At 43.5% G+C, this 20,350-nt stretch overlaps 2 protein-coding genes across 4 annotated transcripts in view; both read right to left on the bottom strand.

Annotated features, from left to right (window-relative positions):
• The window catches only part of MMD (monocyte to macrophage differentiation associated), a 372,596-nt gene that overhangs the window by 68,791 nt on the left and 283,455 nt on the right, over positions 1–20,350 (bottom strand). The gene's annotated exons all lie outside the window — the stretch shown is intronic.
• On the bottom strand, positions 12,581–20,346 carry TMEM100 (transmembrane protein 100). Of its 3 annotated transcripts, none has more exons than XM_069872706.1 (3): positions 20,267–20,346; positions 18,361–18,545; positions 12,581–15,110 (listed from the first exon to the last, which is right to left on the bottom strand). In XM_069872706.1, exon 3 carries the CDS (start codon positions 15,046–15,048, stop codon positions 14,644–14,646), a length of 405 nt encoding a protein of 134 aa, XP_069728807.1. In that variant the 5' UTR covers positions 15,049–15,110; positions 18,361–18,545; positions 20,267–20,346; the 3' UTR covers positions 12,581–14,643. The 3 variants fall into 3 exon arrangements, with proteins under 3 accessions (XP_069728807.1, XP_069728808.1, XP_069728805.1); XM_069872707.1 differs by lacking the exon at positions 20,267–20,346 and having other exon boundaries at positions 12,581–14,465; positions 14,606–15,110; positions 18,361–18,707; XM_069872704.1 differs by lacking the exon at positions 20,267–20,346 and having other exon boundaries at positions 18,361–18,704.

Raw genomic sequence — 20,350 nt, 5'->3', positions numbered from 1 at the left:
ATAGTGTCACTAAATACTACCAGAAAAACAATCCAGTTGCCTCTAAAGTTCAGCAGTGTTCATGACGACATTCCTGTCCCGAGACTGCTACCGAGATGTTCTCATACAACCCAGTCATATGGAAATCATAGCCCTCACAGAGCAGCTGTGTTTTTTGGAAGTGACTTCATATTTTTGGATGTTGTCTGCCACACGGAATCTAACATCTTCAACAGCAAATAAAGCTCTTCCTTTCATCCCATGCCACGTTTCCTCCATGTAATAAAGGTGGTAGATTATTATTAACTCTACAATGGCTTCTTTTTGCTGCCTTCCCTTGAAGCACAGGGACTGCATCTCTGTAAATGCCTTCGTAAGCTTCTTGTATTCCTAACAAACGTAGCTAAGATTTTACACAGAACTGGAAGGTTTCTTCTACTCGCTTGCCTCACATCTGCGCTGATGTGGATCTACTGACTCACTCCTAAATAGTCACTCCCACAATTTTGTTTCCCCAAACTACATGTTTCATAATGACAGTTCTACCACATGTCTGTCTGGCAAACCACAAGGACTTCTGGCTACCGTCTTTGGGAAGGGTCTGGACAGTACAGGACATGCCAAAACACACCCCTGGATCCTGGCTCCACAGGCTGTGTGAACCAGCAGCTCAGAGAGCTGAGGAGTTGCCAACGGCCAACGCCTTTGCAGCCCTCTGTTGTTAAAGTAAGATGGTTCAGTCCTTCCACAGATCTAACCTTGCAAAACTGTTGGAAGAGATACCAGATTGCTTTCTTGGGCAAGACCCGTCTGGAACAGAAAATTTGCATACATATATAAATATATACGCAAGTTGCTGCTAGCCAGGAGGGAAATAAATGAGGAAGTAGTCAGGAACTGGGAATAGCAGGGTGTCTTTTAGTTATTTAAGGTATTAGCTGAGCCAATGGGCAAACTTTTCCTGTTTTAAATAGACACAAAAAGATAAAGGTCAGCAGGGGAATTGGTTACATTTCTCTTTCCCATGTATAGGGATGCTGCTGCGGAGGATGTAGTCCTGCTCAAAACATTTCAAACATACAAAATAATTCAAAGATTTTAGAAGTATCATATAGGCTTTATCAACTCAGAGCACAGTGTGCTATAGTTAGCAATTCCCTGTGAAAGCCAGAAGAATTTGGGCATTCTGGTACTCAACAAAACTGAATCCTGCTATGCAACTAAGGGATACCACAGGAAAACCTATTTAGCATCAAAGCCAACTATGCTGCATGCTTAGCATTATAACAGAAACCCTCCTGTTGCAGTGAAAATACATTTTTTTAATCAGCTTTCTTAGGCTCCAGCAGATAATTGAACTAGAAATCAAAGTGTACCAAGAGGCTCAATAAGTACTGCCAAAACCAATAATTCCTTAGGGCAGGCAACAAGATACTCAGTGGCGCTCTTCCAGATCTGTTAACATGCAAAATTGATACAGACGCTGGCCTATGCACAGAACCTACCTTTCTTTTACTAGCTTGCCATGTTAATTTGTAATTAAACCCATATTTTTTCAGTATACACAACAAGTACAGAAGCAGCTCTTGCAGACAAAAAGCAAAACTGAAAAAAACCCAATAAACAAGCAAAAAAAGCCACAAAAAAAAACCCCCAGAATCTTACAAACCAGCATATCCCACGGGGGTCAGCAAGAGCCTTCAGTTTCTCAGGAATTCAGCTTGACTTGCAGCTCCATTTATAATGCATTCAGGTTCATTAGAAACCAATTAAGATCACTGGCAGCTGTAAATAATTAAATCAATGATTCAGTTTCTAGCTTTAAAATGCAAAGAAAGTGATGCTTCTGCTTATCAATGTACCTTTGAAGATTATATCATTTCTCAAAGGGACAGTATTAACAGCTGGGGTTTTATATACATATATATGCACACACAGAGAGACACATATACCTGTATCTACACCCATACACGCGCACACACAGAGATATTTGTATAAAAGCCCAAGAGGTTTTGTTTCATGGAGAGATGTAGAAAGTCCTTTACAATGGGTGTTCTGAGTTTTGCTTCCTTAGTTTTAAGCATGAAATCTGAGAGTGACCATGCCAAACAAATAGCAGCCTGTCTGAGGTCTCAAGCATGTTGTGTCTCGGGTCCAGGTTCCACTTTACAGTTTCCATATTGCCTTCAGAATCATTGCCCTGGAGAATGTGCTGTTAACTCAACAAAAGTCAGAGCCTTGCTGTCAAGAGCTATTCCAGCAGACAAAGCATAAGGTGGGATGCTATTGGAATGTTCCTGAACAAGGAACTTAAAGCAATCAATTTGTTCTGCTTTTGTTTTGGAAAGAGAATAATGAAATATTACTCTTAGTATCCAAAATGAACAAGAGATCCATCCCCTCCCTCTACTGTAAAAAACCCCACATCTTGCAAAATCTGCTTTAGTGGCTCAGTTCTGGCCCACGGATTTCAAAATACAGATGGCTCCCTTCCAAATCTTCCTTGAAAGAAATGAAATGAAACTGTTTTGTTTTAACTCAGAAAAAATATTTTCATTGCATGCAAATTCCTTCCCTGGCATACGGGAAAAATACATCATAGTGACCATGAGTTGTGAAAGCTTCACTGTTTGAACCATGAGGTGTAGTTTGAAAGATAACATCATTTCACCTTTCTGCTTGACCAGTTGTGCTGTCACTGAAGGGCAGAGCATTAGCACCCCAGTTTACCCTTAAGCATTTCTGTATTTGGGGCTGAATTTGCAACAACAGAGAAAGCCAACCCAAAGTGTAGTCCTCACAGTGACTTTTATCCAAACAAATGTATTCAATCATTTCCAAATAAGAAACATAGACCAAGGGATAAGGGAATGCGATACTGAGTTTAATTGCTGTTCTTTGGATGCACTCAAGTAACACTGCTTTCTCAGCTCAGTGTGATGCTATCAACAACCCCTGGCATCTGAACAAACAAAAGGAGTGTTGAGGAGTGAGCTGGCTTTGTGATATGGCAGTTTAAAGAATAATGGACTTCGAGTGACAAAGTCTCCACGTTGTGCTATTATGTTAGCAATTATTGCAGAGGAAGTTTGTTTAGGATTTGGGCCCAAGGTTCCCTAAGTGAGGCTTGTAAACAGCATGGAAGTTGACTTTCCTGTTGGTGATGGAAAGATTGACAGCAAACAGCAACCTTTTGTGTAGCAATGACAACTGCGACTAGTTTGCAGTCTCACTGTAACGTGATTAGATTGTAATTAGACTGAAGACCTGCTGGATGTTTGGATTGCTTAATTGATGGCTCCCAACCAAAAGACTTCCACTGAGAAAAAAAACAACCCTGAAATTTTAAATCCACGCTGTTGAATTGGTTTAATGCATTCTAGTGCAGTTTCATGCTTGTAGCAAACGAACCTTCTGTCTTTACGCACTTTGACTAAAACCCAGAGATTGGAAAGATCCACTATTGGATCCTGGACCCATGTACTGGTGACTTGGTCAGAGGCATCTGTCAGTAAAAAGTTCCTCAAATTCGGTTGAGAGAAATGGTTCCTGCTTTGATTTAGAGAATGGTATAAATCCTCTCCTCAGTTCCATAAAACTGTTAAGAAGATGAAACTCCTTTTATAATGAAGTAGTTGTCAATAAACAACTGTGGGTATAATCTTGGTTTTATAGAAATCTGAAAGTCATGTTGTGAGCACCAGTGAGACATTGATATAATTTGGTGGATTCAGAATAAAGGAAGTGCTGTAGATTCTTTATCTTGTATATTTTTATAGGTGTGTTGCTCAGGGCACTTTTCTAAATTTGGAGAATTAACATTTTCAGATAATCTACTTTAGTGAAAAAAAGAGTAAGGCGTAACACGATGATTCATGCGCAAGGATCATATGTTGTTTAATTAAACAGATGTTAAAAACAAGCAAACAACAAAACAAATAAAGTCTGAAAAGATAACTTTGAGAAAATAGAATCAGAATGAATTTCATTAATTAGGAACAAGTGTCCAATAGGAAGTGTAACTAATGAGCCCATCTTGGAAATTTTTAAATATATCCAGAAACTTGACCCACAAGCTTATATTTGGCAAATGCTTCCAACTGTTCCAACATCATATGATAAGACTGCGTTACATAAACACAGCCCATGCATGAGGAAGTTGCCTGTGTATGCTTCATGTATCAAATAAGAAGGTGGAAAAATGCCAGTATTTTAAAAGATCCTGTTAAAAGGTAAAGACTTTCCCGTCTCTGCAAGAAAGAGCAAATTTAGTGTAGATGGAGACAGGAGGTGAGTTTGCTTCTTGTACCCACTATCAAGTTCTCCACTCCAAAACCAACACAGCTTCTTTTTTCTCCCTTCCTAGTGTGTTCATTGATCACAATGAAGGAGGCTGCTTTGTGGATGTACATGTTCCTTTATAAACAGACTTGAAAATCCTCTAAGAGAACCCAATATTTTAGAACACCTTCTTTGCCTGTTGGGAGCCTGGAGCATTTCTCTGTGGGTCAAGGCCATTGATTAGCAGCTGCCTATGCTACAGCCTCTCTCTAATCAGTCATTCCGTCATCACTTTAGGACACTTGTAACGCTTGATAGGACTTTAATATAAAACTTCCCAAGGCAGTTGTCAGATGGCCCTGAGTTCTGACCATGATATAATTCACATGTTGAGGAATGTAATTTCATGCTATGCGTGTTGCTGAACTGCAAGCTTTTAGTTCTGACTTCATGGTACTTAATCTCTTCCATGCCAAAATTTGCTTCAATAGCATCTTTTATGTTCAGATGAACTGCTGCACTAGCCCAAGGGAAAAAATTGCTTCAATGTGGATATAAATTTCGCTGGAAAAAAAAAATCTAGTCAGACCATTTAATACAATTTACCCTGTTGCTCCTGCCTGGGATGCGCAGGGGATGCAGAACGCACCAGGAGTTACCAGTGTCCAAGTCGGAACAGCAGCTCTCCAACTCCCAGTAAAAACTGTTCATGTTTTGCTACAGTTATTTGGGGTGCAAGCTATGAGTACTGCTCCTCTCCCAAACATTTCTCTGTCTCATTCCTTCCAAACAGTTCTTCAGCCCAGCTTGATGTCTGCTGCCCTCTGTTCAGACTATAGCTTTCTTCAACAGGGGCTGGCTTTACAAATACTTGGTGTTCAGGACAGGATGCTAGGGAGGACTGAGAAGATTTTAGTGCTTTCAAATGACATATTTGTGCAAAGCAGAACTCTCTCAAAGTACGCTGCAGAACTGATGCCAGTCACAGCTGCAGAATTCCAGCATTTAACAAAGGCTTCACTCTGGGGACAAGAGGATTGTCCAGCAAAGGAGGTGACAGAGCCATCAAATCTCTATGCCAGATGTCGGTGTCGTAACTTGCTCTGAGACTCCTTTCTCTTTCTGCATTTGGCCTCGCTGCCTGCAATGTGCATTTCCCAGCTGGAAAGGCCTCGCACACTTCTAACACTGGGAAAAAGAAAATTGCCCAGAGGGAAAAGGTACAAAAGGTTTGTTTCTGCTACAGGAAACTGGAACCGCCAACAGTCTGCTCTGCTGAACTGAGTGTGTCGGCAGAATTAGGGTTTAGTGAGGTATCAGCAGTGTCTACACAGACAGAAACAGAGAGAAAGTATTTCCCAAGTGAAGTTATTTTCTCTCTAAACAACATAGAACACAGAAACAGAAATTCAGGGATCAGAGCTCTTTGCAGTCGGGAATTTCGGTTCGTGAAATATTCCAAGATTGCTCTCATTTAGTTAGCTTCCCAAACCAGGATGCAAGTCTCAGTCTCAGGAGTTTATCTGTCCATGGATCTAGTTGTGCAGCTTTCATATACGTGTATAATATTTCATTTCAACAAGATGAAAACGTTTCATGTCATTTTTCTCCTTTTGATCTTTTAAAAACAATGCAGCTGAAAATCAAACATCTCAATACTAACGATTACGATTTCCTGTAATAACGAAAAAGCAACAGAACTGTTACATTTCTACGCAATGTTTTGAGTTACTTGACCATCATTTGCCAGTGGAGACAATTCCCTTGGGAGTTTCTGACCAGCTGTAACTCTTTGCGTTTGGAAATCTTTCACACTAGGAAATCAAAGAATTTCAGAAACATGAACACATGGGAGCACGAAGAAGTGCTTGCTGTGATGCTGCAGGGATGTCTGTCAGAGGTGGGAGCACCACAGCGCTGAAGTCTTGTTTTCCTCAGTTCTCCTCAGTTTGACATCCCTCACTCTTAGTACAAAGAATGACAGATGGGTGTATACATAAGCAGTACGCTTAGTGCGCAAACAATGGGAAAAACAGATAAAACTCCAGTAGATGGCGCTCAAAAATATCCAAAATTTGCATCTCTGTGTGACTCTAACAGGACCTTGGCGCAGTGCAAACCACTTGGTGCAGTGTCTCTGCCACATCTCTCTGCAGCGCAGAGGTTTGTGGGTGTTGGATACAAGGTGCTGGTCTGGCACAGAGGTGTCATTGTGACACTGGTGGCCAGGAGACAGCTCTAACTGCAGGACCTGTATGCAAAGGTTGGCTCAGCAGTGGCAATGGAAAACAGGGCCACGCATGTCCCAGTTCCCCCCAGAACCCCCAGCCCCCTGCTCTGTCGGACACTGCCAGTGGTTCTATTAACTGGTCACCCTCTAGCTCAGTATGAAGCTAACAGAAAATACCCATAAAGTTAATGGATTGAGAGGTCCGAGTCCTGTAAAAATACAGCAGCACTAGGAAAAGAGAGGCGATCAAGGGCAGGTTTAGAACATGACTTGCCGGGTAGAGGAATGTCTGTCTGCCAGCTCCTGAGCAGTTGTCTTGGTTAGTAATGGCCAGTTCTGGTGCCACCTTTAAATATTGCAGCTCTGGCTGGGAAGAGCTTGCTGGATTACAAAGGCAATTCGGTAGTAATTCCTCAATGGAAGCACAAATGGTTTTACCACCACCAGGGGAATGGTTTTTATTGACCATTTTGACCAAAGACCAGAGTGAAAGTTGATACCATCTGATTGAGTACATGGTGACCCCTGGGAAATGATCTAACAACCGGTTTCCCTGCGGTCCCACAAAGCTACCACCAGAAGTACATTAGCAACAACACACTGTGATTCATGAGATGCTCCAGGGCGTCCAGCAACACTCTGTGTGGAGCCCAGATCTCCTGACATCTGCTTCATGCAAAGCAAACAAAGCCCTTTATCCAGCCAGGGAACAGATACATCATGAGCAGCAATCATGAAAGCCTTTCCAAGCTGGTTGCCAACATGCTTCAGTCCTCCTCTGGAGTACTTACCTCCTGAAATGTTAGCAATAACTTCATTGTCTCTCTGAACTTTGCATAGGAACAACACTACTCACTTCAGCAGTTTTGCTTTTGGGCAAAAAATGTTAAGGGGTGACAGGATGGGTTGCTTCAAGCCTGGATTTCATTAAACTTTAGCCGTAGCAGTATTGTTCCAGATCAGGCAACAGCTGATCCAGTCATTCAACTTTCTTATGAAAACTATTTATAGGGAAGTGGCGAAGAGATCAGGGTGTTTCTGTACAAGTTTCTTTTACAAGGCAGAGTGATGGCTGAAAAGCCCTTCACTGATGTGATAGCAGAGGTCATTCTCTGAAGCACCATCAGGTGGTAGGCAAAGAATGAAATTTTCTTTGTCTCTATTTAGCTGAAAGCAAAACACCAGTGGCGACAGAGAGGGTCACGCATAACAAACCCCATCGATTCCAGTGGGACTAAGGCTATTCATGTTGACTGTGTATCTCACCCCAGCATGCTTAACCGAGTAGCTCTTGAGTTACATGATGTGAAGTATAGTGGGATTTCAGCTCTTCCATTGCATGGAAGATGAGGAAAAATGACCATGGCTTCATTCAGAGGGGTAGACATCTCGCCACAAGAAGCCAGAGCCAGCTTGTAGGTCAGACACCTCTTCACCACCAGACTGCAAAGGGAGTAGGGAGGTGGTGAGCGCTGACTTGCAAACAAACTTTCATTTCGGCTGCAGCCCCAACATGCCCAGCCCTTCCAGTAATTATTCTGGCTCTTGGCCAGCAGTCCTGGGAAGAAGCTTCCTTCAGGCAGTGCAGTTTTATGCTGCAAGCATTAGAAGTATAGACATCTCAGGCTATTTGCCCTTATGTGTAGTTAAAGAAGCGTGTGTGTGTATGTATATATATGCTATTTTCTCTCTCTCCTTTTTTTTTTTTTAACAATAGAGAACAGCTCAAGATATTAAAAAATTGAATAGTGATTTTGGTTTAAAAATGACATGTCCTTCCAGAGAGCACCGCTATCTCCTACAGCTCTGAGATGAGGAGCAAGAGGTCCTACACTAAGAGTACCTCACAGAAGTATTGCTGAGTGAGAACCTAAAGAGATTTCATCACATGTGGTCTGGCAGTAGCGGAAGTGGCAATAAGTATTCCCTTCCTCCTCTTTGTACTCTCTCCAAAGCTTATGAAGGATTTGGGGATGCCAACTACCCATTTTGGCAAGGGGCGGTCTTGGAAAATACAGTCTTCAATTTGCACCATGTCACAAACCGAACCCAAATCTCATTTAAGTGATGATTTGGTCTCCCCTAACTCACCATTTCATCTTCCAAGAATTTGTCTTGCTAAATACTGAACTGAACTACCTTTCCCAGGTCCAGCAGTGCAGTATCAGGAGAAAGCTAGCTGCAAACATTTCAAGCTGATAGCTTATGTTCCCTTGCCAGTGCATCTCCCCTGAGAAGTGGTGAAAGTTGTTCCATTAAGCTTTTGTGTTCTGTTGGGGCATCTCAGCTAATTCACATAGAGGCATACTTTGTACTTTCTTGTCTTTGTTAAGCAGCCATTGCACTACCCCAGCACAGCCAGAGCACAGGCAAAAGAACAAAGAGCAGCAGGCAGTAAGAATGTGACACCATCTCTTCCCATGCAGCTCTGTTGCTGCGGCTGGGCCGGCTGGATGTTATTTTAGTGGCTGTGCATCCCACCCATGCGTTTCTGTGGGCCCAGAAGCCGCGCTGCTGTGACGCCTTGTGAGCTCGAAGCTTATTCATGTTCAGGAATGGGAGGGTCAGGGCCATCGACACACACCAGCATCCTGCTGCCTATTATTTCCTGCCAGTGCTGGCGTCGCACCAAGCCCTAACATGACAGGTGGATGGAGTTCACAAGGAAATAATGTCATGGGCCAGTTTTCCAGGAAAGCTGTTAACTCTATTCACAAACTTGGGCCTTCAGATTGAAAGGGAACGTGGCTGAGAAGAGGTGGGGAAGGGCTGCTCTGGTGTTATTTACCTTTTTTTTTATAAATAGATTATTCACTGACATCTCGTGCTGCAGTACAGAAATCTTTACCTCTACTTGCTGCCTACCTCTTCCAGAGCAGACTGTGGCTGAGCACCTTATCGCTTACAACAGCACAGGGGCACTGCCTCTGCCATCCCAAATGGCCATTCTCATTTCAGTCACATTGCAAAAGATGGTAAGAAATGGAACTTCTGCCTTTTGCTGTGCTAACTGGCTCCTGGGAAACAGAAAAGGAGAAGAAATATGAGGTGAGACTGATGTTAACCTGAGGACCTCAGGCATTTTATAAGAATGAAACTGAGGACACAGCCAAGGATTTTTCAAAACAAGACATGGATTTTTAAATGTCTCTGTCTTTCAATAGGGCATTTGTGTAAAGCTCTACTATCCCTCCATGAGTTCAGGAAGTGTCCAATATTTGCTGTTCTGTATTTGCATTCTTTCCTCTTTTCCTCTCTGTTTTAAAACTTTACAACTTTTTTCTCTTGCTCTAGAAAGCACACAAGAGTTAAGAAGTGAAAGCAATCAATCCCAAAAAAGTGTTTTTCAAAAATACCACTTTGCCATAAATGCAAATTTTTGGATGTAGGAGTTAGGACAATAGGATTCCAACTGGCTGCTCACAAGAGGAAGGATTAGGTCCTCTGTCATGTTAATAGTGACATCAACAACCTGAATTAAAGCCAAAAATTCAAGTTGATTCTGCAGTTTAAGACTCTTGTTCTCCCCTTTGGTTTAGCCTGTAAGATATACATACAGTAAGTCTAGTAAGTCTACACAGAGTTATGTCAGGATTTATATAATTTTTCACATCATACAGTGCCATTATTGCCATGTTAATGTATTTTTACAAAAGCCCTTTGTAACTGGCAAATATTTATACTGACTTGGCTTAAATGTCCTATAGTCTAAAGGCACCTGAGGTACTGGAAACACATAAGCAAAATGATGACTGCCCATATTGCTCTGCTTTTCTTATTTTGGAGCCAGTTGTAAAAATAAATTAGGAGAACCCTGCTAATAATAAGCTACAATCTCCATCTCGGATATTAAAGGAGCGGTAGCCCTGTACTTGGATTCTGGATAAGCAAAGTTGAGGCAAGAATACAGCATATTCCAGGGGGCTTGTTCCTGGCCTGACCCTTCCAGATGCTAGTAAAACTCTCAGACCTTTTTTCTGTTGCATACTCAGAGCCTGGTTCCTGGTAGAGCTGCAGTAATATTGTACGTTCATTGTTTGGTAACAGGAGCTCTCCCAAGCGTCCAAGGCAAAGAAACAATTCTTGACACAAGTCCACGAAACTAACCTTTCTCTCTCCTTTTTTTTTAATAAACCTGGCAAATTCTGGTACTAGAACTGCAGTCATGAACAAAACACTGCATGTTAACTGACTGGGGAATTGTAAATTGGGCGTTTTGACTTGAACAAATACTAAGCATTGTCATACCAAACCAATTATTATTTTAAAATACTGTCCCAGGCTATAACTGCCTTGGTGTACAATAGCAATACAGGGTGTAGTTACAGATACAGTTTCCTGTGCTTAGGTTTTGAAATTTTTATTTAAGATCCCCGTAACACTTGCCCAGTGCACCAGCACAATTCCCCTATTAGATAATTTTCTATCCTTGTGAGGCCAGTTTTGCTTGCGCAATGCCGCCAGAGCTTTCAGGAAGGGAGAGACAAGCAATTGTGACAATAAAATTTGCATTAGCTCCCACCCAACCTCTCCCAGACCCAAAATACCATTTGTAGCCTTCAAAGCCTTTTCACACCAGAAGGGAAGGTGTTTCTCAACTGGGAAGTCATTGTGATCTCCACAGGGTTGCATCCTCCAGGCTGACTTTTGCCTCTCGTGTTCCCATGAGAAACACCAAACAGCAACTGTGGAGTTCCATATGGCTTTGTTTCAAAGACTCAGTGGCCTGCATGACCCAGCATCCAGGCATGAAACCCCAAATCAATCCAGGTCACGGGGTTCAAAAGTTGAAGCAGGAATTCTGCTTGTTTTAGTGACCAGTTTGAGGGGTTGACCATTGTAAAAAACATTTCAGATGTAACAATATCACCAGTTTCTGGAAAAATGAAGGTGTTAAGGCTGCTATGCTGTACTTGTGTAGCACCTCTCCCAGAATAATTGTTTTTAAGGGCTAAACGTAATGTATTGTTCCTGTGGTGGAACAAGGACAAGGGGTGCAGGGAGAGAGAAAATAATGAAAACGTCTCTAATACATACATTTGCAGGAAGAAAAAGCGTAGATGGTGAGACTGGTGCTGGATGTCATCACTGGCTGTTCAAGAAAAGATGCTACTACTACTTCAGATTTTCCCAAAATCAAAAATCAAAATCATGGAGGGGAAGTCTGTGCCAGTTTCTAAGACCATGCAATGAGACATGTGAAAAGATCTTCAACGAGACGAGGTCTCTGGCTGAACTGTTCACAACCTCTGCCTTGTTCCTGCAGGACATCAGGAACAGGTGCTGGGATTCTTCCCCGTGAAGTTACTATTTCGCTTCTCTGAATAAAGGACAAACACGAGCGAATTCCTGCACAGATGTTCACTCACTGCTTGATATGAAGATGCTTGTGCACCTAGGACACAGCTGATTCTACTGAGCTCAGCAGTGCGCTACACCAGTCCCACTCCACCCTCTTTGCCTGTCAGTCAGCTGGTATTACAGGACACCACGTTGTATCTGAAGCTCTGTGCTGCTAGGAGATCCTGCCTGGGGTCTCTGAGATGCTGTTTGTCACTGTTTACATGCTGCTTAATGCCTTGATGCTCCACAGGTTGCAAGGCAGAGAAGGGTGCAGGCACTCTACTGTGTTCTTCTGCAGCCAGCACAAATATAAAAGACAGCAGAGATGAGGGAAAGAAAATCTCTCATCTAGTACAACTCTTACTCCCTCTTATTTACCCTCCCTACAAAATCTGCTCCCAGAACCCCATTGCTTCTGTTCCACTGACTTTATCCTTTTCTTTTAACTTGGAGCAGAGCCTCACCTTGCACCCCAACTTTCTTTCCATACGTCACATGCAACGGCAGAGGGAGGACCCACGAAGGGGACAACTTCTTAAGAGGGCAACTGGCTGCTTCTGCTCCAGGCTCAGCCTGGGAACCACGGGCCTGAGCTGCTACACAGTGTGAAGTGGGAATAGCTACATCTCTACAGCCTCTGCACTTCTTTCCTTGGCAGCCTGCAAAATTCCACTGAGAAAAAAAGAAATGGGAAGGGGGGAGAAGGAGTCAGTAAAACTATTGTGTTCCCAGGGAAAAAAAAAACCAAACCAGCCCTATTTAGCTTATAAAGCTTTGCTAATGTCAATCACTTTTCTCATTTTAAACAGGAAAGACACCACTTTGGTCCACCTGTTCCATTATTTATCATGCTACGCGTTTCCAATGAATTGTCACTCATGCAAAACCTGTACATCGTAAGGGGACACCCTAATATTTTTAATGACCTTAAGCAAAGTGATTGACATTAGACACCGGTGTCAGATGTTCTGGTGACGCAACATGTTCTCCTAGCAGCAGGAAAGCTTCCTGCCGTGATTAAGTTAGGGCTATGGAAGTGCTAAAATGTGTTGTCAGCTTTCCTCTGATGCAAGTGATTTTATTATAGCGTCTGGTAACCACGGAGTGTGGCAACGCAAATACTAAATCCAAACATCCCCTCCTATACATATAGCTTGCTCTATTTAAAACACAAAGTGCACTTTGCAAATCCCGGGATAAGTTATGGATGTAACAAGCTTAAACTATGGAGGGTAGAGGAAAAGGCAGTAACTAAGCCAGCAGGAGAAGTGTACGGCTCCGGGATGACCTGCAGAAGGCAACCCCCTGTGCACTTGCTGGGCAGGTGGGTGCTGCAGAGGCATCTCCATCGCCATCCTGGATGCCAGAGGCTCCAGAGGGCAAAGAGGAGCCAAACCAGCCCAGGCCTTGCTCACTTCACCAGGAGAAAGCAAAAATCATATCCAGCCCTTTCAAGTCTGGAGAAAGAAAGGGGGAGGTGGGGATGGGGGATGGAAGAGCAGTCCATGCTGCTCCTCAGCCTTCTGACAGCCTCATACAAGCTGGAGTGGAAACCTGTGACTTGGCTAAGCACCACTCATCCTTCATTCTATAGATTAAGAAATGTGTGGGTTTGCTTCAACTTGGAAGACCTCTGGAACCAAGAGGTACAGAACCGAACATCTCAGACACACACGCAGGGGACATCCAAGTCCTGCTTTTTGTAAGGACTCATAATCCCAAAGCTCATTCAGCAAACACTACACAGACAGCTTTGCTTCCACAAGTAATTATTAACAGTTGTGTCTAAAGCTGACCATGCCAGGATCTGCAGAAGTGAACGCTATGATTTTTCAATAACTGAGTTATTAATCAAGCTGCAGGAGGAATGAGCTATTAATCCAAAACCCAGAGTCTATAAAGATGTTTGGAAGAGATCAGCATGTTGATCACAATTGTCACAGGTGTTTTTTCTACAAAAATAAAATAATAAAGCAGTCAAAGTCAAAGATACAAGCTATCTTGATAGCAATGAAAATAGATTTTCTAAAGGTCTAGCAGCACTGAATATTATTTTAATGAAATTTACTTTTTAATTTTATAGCAAAATAATCAAAAGTGCTAAACCTGACCACTTCATTTACAAAAAGAGTCTCACGTTTTAAGCTATAGTCATACCTCGTTATTTAGGTTAGACAATATAATTACACATTTCTACCTATTGTTATTCAATAGTAAAACAACATTAATATTAGTTGGTTTAAAAAAGGGGGAAAGTACCACAGATATTGGGGGGAGTTACATAAAATATAAGAATCAGCTTATTGAGCAACCTGCAGTTTGGTTGGTTGTTATTGCTTTTTGTTTGTTTGTTTTTTGAGCTACCATTTCAGTCACAGGCAATCTGGCCATAAGCTTGTAGTCACTTCCAACCCTACAACTTCTCCCTTGGTCAAATGTCACAGTGTGTATTTTAAGGAGAACTCTGGCATTTCAAGTCAGTTCAAATTATTTCCTTAGTTCTCACAAGTTCCCTTTTCAACACGATTAGCGTGTTGGAGAACAGAGTTATGATGATTGCAGTTATGACGACACCGTTTGCTGTGAAGGAAAAGTGGTTTTTCCTCTGTCTTGGAGAGAATCACTACCAAGTCTGCAGTAAAAAAATATTAAAAGCATTTGCAGAGTTGTTAAGAGTCTTTCTTAATCCATTCCATTATAATTTCAGTTCATTTCCAATGTTAAATTAAAACCTGCAATCTCTCCTACTGATAAATAGCCAAGTTGACTTACAAAGGCTCTGCCTTCTGTCCAGCCTTCTCCTGGTGTCTTTAACCAAACAAGGTTCGATGATTTGCCACAAGCGCTGTCTGGCTCTCCCGCCTCTTTGCTTTCTTGTTTTGCTGCCTTATTTTCCAGCACACTGCACTAGAAGCCAGCAAAAGGAGTCCTGATGACAAGAGGACTAATCCAAACACCGAGATGATTGATCCATGGGAATTGAAGCTGTATGCCACAGCAGTAACCACAGTGCCGGCTATGAGGATCACCACGCCGAAGGGAATGGTACAGCGGTAACAGGAGAGCTCTGCTCCCCCTGTGGCTGCAGTCAGCTGGCATTCACTGACAAGAGGGATGGTGGTTATCACACAGTCATTGTTATTGCTCTTCTCCGTGGTTATAGGATCAGGATGCTTTGGGGTGCCCAGGATCTCTTTAATAGGTTCGTTTGTCATCTTGATTGCCTTGACTTTGTCAATCCCTAGGTTAGAGCAGGCTCTGCTGAACGCACCTTGCACTGTGGAGAGAAGAGCATGAGTTCAACTAAGCAGCATTACCTTTACATGACAAATGGGTGACACGGAAACACGCCACTTGGGATAACAAAGAAGTAGATGCTCTGAGCCCACAAGGATTTATGCACAAGCTTAATTGTAATAGTACTGATTGTGGCAGATTGAATCAATTCTTACAGTAATCATTAGTATCTGCGTAAGTGCTAAGAAGAACAGTCACAGACTAGGACAAACACCAACATTAAAGTGCAGTGGGCCAAATCCCACTTTAAGTTCCACCTTAAAGTCAGTATTTCTGGATGCAATTCAGACTTCAATGGCACCACACCTTCTGATGAGGAGGCGAAGTTCAGGGGCTGTTTTCATTCACACATACTTTTTTCACACTATTCTTTATACACCCACATGCACACCTTACACAGATTTGCTCCAATGCACACCTTACACAGATGTGCTCCAATGCACTTCATAAGAACACGGGCAAAAGCTGTCATAGCCAAATCCAGGACTGAATAACAAACACTTTCTCAAGGCAAATGCTACCTACAAAAGAGTTCACATGGTCATGACTAGGTACGGATGTGGGTGAATGGGGATGAAGACAATTTCCTGCCCTCAGGAAATGCCATCTGAAAGCTGGTGAACCTACTATTACAGCAGCATCCATGCCAGACTGTTGGCTTGCCATTTCAATCAGCTTAGTGGCAAAGAACTGGGTTCCTTATAAGTCCATGAAACCACATCCATGTTACTGCGTGGGAGGGAGATTTACAGTCATATTCACTCATCCTAGTTACAGTCGGTTGCTGTCCTCCTCTCTCGTATCGTATACACACTCTCAGCCCTACAGACAGCAGCACAGCTTGACTGCATTATGGGCAAAACAGCTGCTGGCTCCATGGAGCCCAGTGCCAAAGCGCAGTCCCCCGATCAGGGCACGATGAGCCCTTGGCTCTCCACTGCTTCAGGCTGCCCTGACTGACCTCTGCCATCACACTGGGGTGCTGATGGTGTGGGGACCACCCAGGAGTCTGCAGTCGGCCTTTGACAATGCTAAGGCTACTGCAGCAGTGCTGCCCTGGACCAAGTTGTGCACTCAGTGCACCCCATCACATCTAAAAGAAACTGGGGCACTGGGGAACCACTGGGTTTTCCTGTTGTGAGCAGCTCACAGGACTCCTCCACAGATCTCTGGTAGCTTTCTCTCCTGCATACAGCATGGTATGCAGCTCAGTGAACAAGGAAAAGCATTGGCAATGCCGCAATGCTTTTATCACTTTTATCACCTTCACATCTGTGACTAGGAAGTTAATTGCCAGATACTTGTATTCTCCTTTTCCTTTCCCACCACTCCCACCCTTGTTGCTAAGATATATTTGCCCATTGTGGAGAGCCCTTGGGTTTGTATCTCAGTAACTCATGGAACTGACCATGTTTTGTGAGAAAGAGGATTGCACTATTTTTAAACACACACACACAAAGAGGCAATGCTCTGTATCTAGTCAGAGAGTTTGTATCTGAGTTTCCTTGAACCCTAAAGAGAGAAGGAAAGTTTAGATCTGGTTTGACAAAGCTTTTGTTCACTGCTTTAATGAAGAGTGCTCAGCTAAATACTGCATCTTGCTGTATCTTCAGGACTCAATCCTGCAAGGGGCTCAGCAGATACAAACAGAGTAGCCTTTCCCTCTCCAGTGACAATGCTGAGCATGGCACAACTGAGCACACACAGAGCACACACACTGACAAGAGGAATGGGCTCAAACTGAAACTCAGGAGGTTCTGTTTGAACATCAGGAAACACTTTCTACTGTCAGGGTGACTGAGCCCTGGAATAGGCTGCCCAGGGAAGTTTTGGAGTCTCCATCCTTCGAGGTATTCAAAAGCCATCCGCACAGTCCTGAGCAGCCTTCTTTAGGGGAACCTCCTTGAGTGGGATGTGAGGTGGACCAGAGGACCTCCAGAAGCCACTTCCAACCACAACCATTCAGTGATTCTGTGTGTTCCTGTGAAGGTACTTGGTATCTCCAAGGGCAGAAAGAGGATCTGATCAGGGCTTATCAGACAAAGCAAATATATCTGTGCTGACACCTTAAATAAACCAGGGTCTGCTGCTTTGTCCTTTAAATCACAATGCATGTTTAAGCATCATTTATTTCAGCTGAAAGAGCCCAGCAGAGCCATAGGGTTGCTCTAGAAGGCCATCGATCTGTCCCCACATCGATCTGAGCCCAAATAAAGCATTTTCAATAATGACTTACACAGCAGTGGGACTCACACTGGTGCTGTTATGTTGCTGCATTACTTACCCCTAAAACGTTACAGAAGTTCAGCACGATGGGAGAATGTGGTCCCCATGTGTCACCTTTTTTGATCCTACCATTAGGTATATTCCATTTGTTCAATATTTTGTTACTAAATTTGAGGGTGGGAAAAAAAAATAACCCTTTTCCATATGAAAGGTTTCTTAGTTCCAAATACATTGTAATAAATGCTCAAAAGTCCTAATACTCTCTAACAGTCACAGAAACAGGGAAGCTTCCACGTAACTTGAAAAGGCTTTGGATCTGGCTCATATTAAACATGATTATTCTGAAAAACTTTAAAATTCAGTCAAAGTATATTTACTCCTGTCTCTAGAGTCCTTGCCTATTTGCTCCACGTACATCCCAAATGAATATTAAATCTCTTAGTCGTCTTGTACAGAGATTCATGAAGAAAGAAGATACCTTTATACAGTCAAAAGTAACAAAAAGTTAAAAATCTCCTAACTATCAAAATTAAGCCAATGGCAAAATACCTATTGACTTCTGTGGAGCACAGTTCTTGCCTATAACCAGATGTAAGCAGACAGGTGTTCACATAAAGCAAATAAACCAGCCTCTATTTAAATACTGTAAGTTAAATAAACAGCAGAACCTATTTGAAGTGTAAGTAGGGGTATTCAGCCCTAGAAAACCGGGCACTAGAGATCTTCATTGCCAGCAAAGTCACTTCTGACTTACGCCAACAGGTGACTTGGTTCAAGTTTCAGGGTAAGAAATATAGGCAAGGATACCCGGCAGCACCAGCATCCTCTCGCTAATCACACCAGAAGCACTTTCTTAAGGACCTACTTCGACCTGGAGGAAGATTGTGTTTCTGTGGCAATCTGAGGCTAACACTTGATAAAGGGGAGATCAATATTTTATCCACTAATAAGTGTAAATTGAGATTTACTGAAAAGATGTGAAATCCATCAGCATGCACACCTACCAGGTCCAGGAGAAACCCATCGTAAGAAATCCCTTGGCTCAGGAAGCAGAGGAAGACGGCTTAAGATGTCTCATATGTCAATTCAAGGCAGAGTCATGCAGCAGCAAGAGCCGCTTCAGGCTTTGAAGTGTCAGATGTTGCTGAATGATGAATTGGAGGTGACAATATTCTAACATTCAAGTTTCCTACAGGAAAAGTTGTTGGATATTAATCAGCTTCTTAAGAACAAAACTCCCGCTTGGAAAAGCTCCCACTATAGGCTCACTCCAGCTCCTAACCTAATTGAAGCAGGAGATGTTCTCCCACTGGCTCTCCTAGTGGTTTCTGCCTCTCTTCTTGACAGCAGCCACCCATTTCTGGCCCTCTGTAACATCTTCCTTTGATGATGTGTCCTCTCGACATCGAATGTCACAACCCAGGCAAGTCCCCCAGAGTGAGCTAGGCAGGAAAAGGCAATGCATATGTACTTAAAAATCTCACTTCTGTTGCTTACTTCACCTACGTGAATTATCTTGCAGTCAACTTCCACTCCTATTACAGGAATGGTTACATTCGTTTGAAAAGCTCTTCCTAGTGCAATTGTGCCCCCTAAGTCACTCTGCTAGCATCATTCTTTGAAAGATTCGTTGCTCTGTCAATAACTTCTGTATATTTGCCCTTGACTACATACAGTTTAGGTAAGTTTTAAATTAATGTCTTTATCAAAAAAAAATAAAGACTGACAGAACAGCTTTTTACAGACAGGATTTCTCCCCTCCTCCTTCTCTCCTCCACTACAAAGCCGAGAAGCAGAAACATCTGAAATCTATACATTAAGCTTCCAATATCTTAACCCTGAATCATTTCAGTGTGGTGCTGTCTCAGGAAGCTTCCGACACATCGAATATCTCCGTGCGAGTGCAAAGAGCTTGTGTTTCTCAGTCACTACAATCCTTCCCCCTTTTTCTTGCATTTTAGTCAGAATAAGTGGGGCACATTTAAGTTTTGTGTCTTCAGGCTTTGGACCTGATTCTCTGTATCTTGCATAATATTTCAGACACCCTTTCATGATTATGTAAAATTCTAATCAATCATAATGCTCATGCTTCACGCTTGGTTTTGCGTTAAAGCAACTATGGAAAAGAGCATAAGGAGTCCTTCTGTACTGAAGGAGAAACAGAGCTCATTTGGAATTCAACAGACTACAGTCATCCTGAACACTACCCAGCAACTCTTCCCCATATGTGAACACTCCTGGGAACAGAGAACTAGGATTTGTACTTACAGGACTCCAGGTCAAGCCCTGACTGCAAGGGTAGAAGAAGAACACATCGCACTCATGCCAACTGTGCACCTCCAGATGCCGAGAAGTTTCCATCACTAAGTTTTTAGGTAACGCAATTACTAGACGCAGCCTCCCGCACCTTTTTCATTTTTCAGATGCAGCTGGAAGGTAGGATGGAACCCAACCAAACGCCTCCGCAAACAAACCCTGCCCAAACCAACCTGCAAACATCCCTGCCATCCCTCCACAAATGTCCCCATCGTCCTGCCGCACAAACCCAGCAAACGGCACAACTTCCAGCCCCGTGTGTGAAGAGCCGCGCACCTCGGGGAAAGCGCTGCGCATCGCGCCTGCCCCGGCGCCTGTGCGGGAGGGGAGAGGCGAGGAAAGCTCCCCGCACGCTTGCTGCTCCGCACCCCGCGGCAAAGCAAAGGCTCGGCGGGGCACACGAGGAGCTCCCCGCCTGCGGGGACTTCGAACGGCAACAGTTCACGGCCGGGGAAAAGCCCAGCGCCAGGAGGGACGCAGCGGAGGGGCTGCGGGCGAGCCGAGCTAAACTGAGCCGAGCCCAGCCGAGCCGTGCCAGCCCGTGCCACGCTCCGGTGCGCCCGCTGTGCTGTTCCACGGCGAGCCCAGCCTTACCTCCCGGCTGCCGGCCCCGCAGCGAGCGCCAGGCGGGGCTGCGGCTCCGCTCGCCGCACCGGGCACCGCGCGCAGAGTCCTCGC

This window comes from Phaenicophaeus curvirostris, chromosome 19 (assembly GCF_032191515.1).
Source record: "Phaenicophaeus curvirostris isolate KB17595 chromosome 19, BPBGC_Pcur_1.0, whole genome shotgun sequence".
Lineage (NCBI taxonomy): Eukaryota > Metazoa > Chordata > Aves > Cuculiformes > Cuculidae > Phaenicophaeus > Phaenicophaeus curvirostris.
Note: the sequence above shows the minus strand (reverse complement) of the source record. Positions and strands in the feature narration are given on the sequence as shown.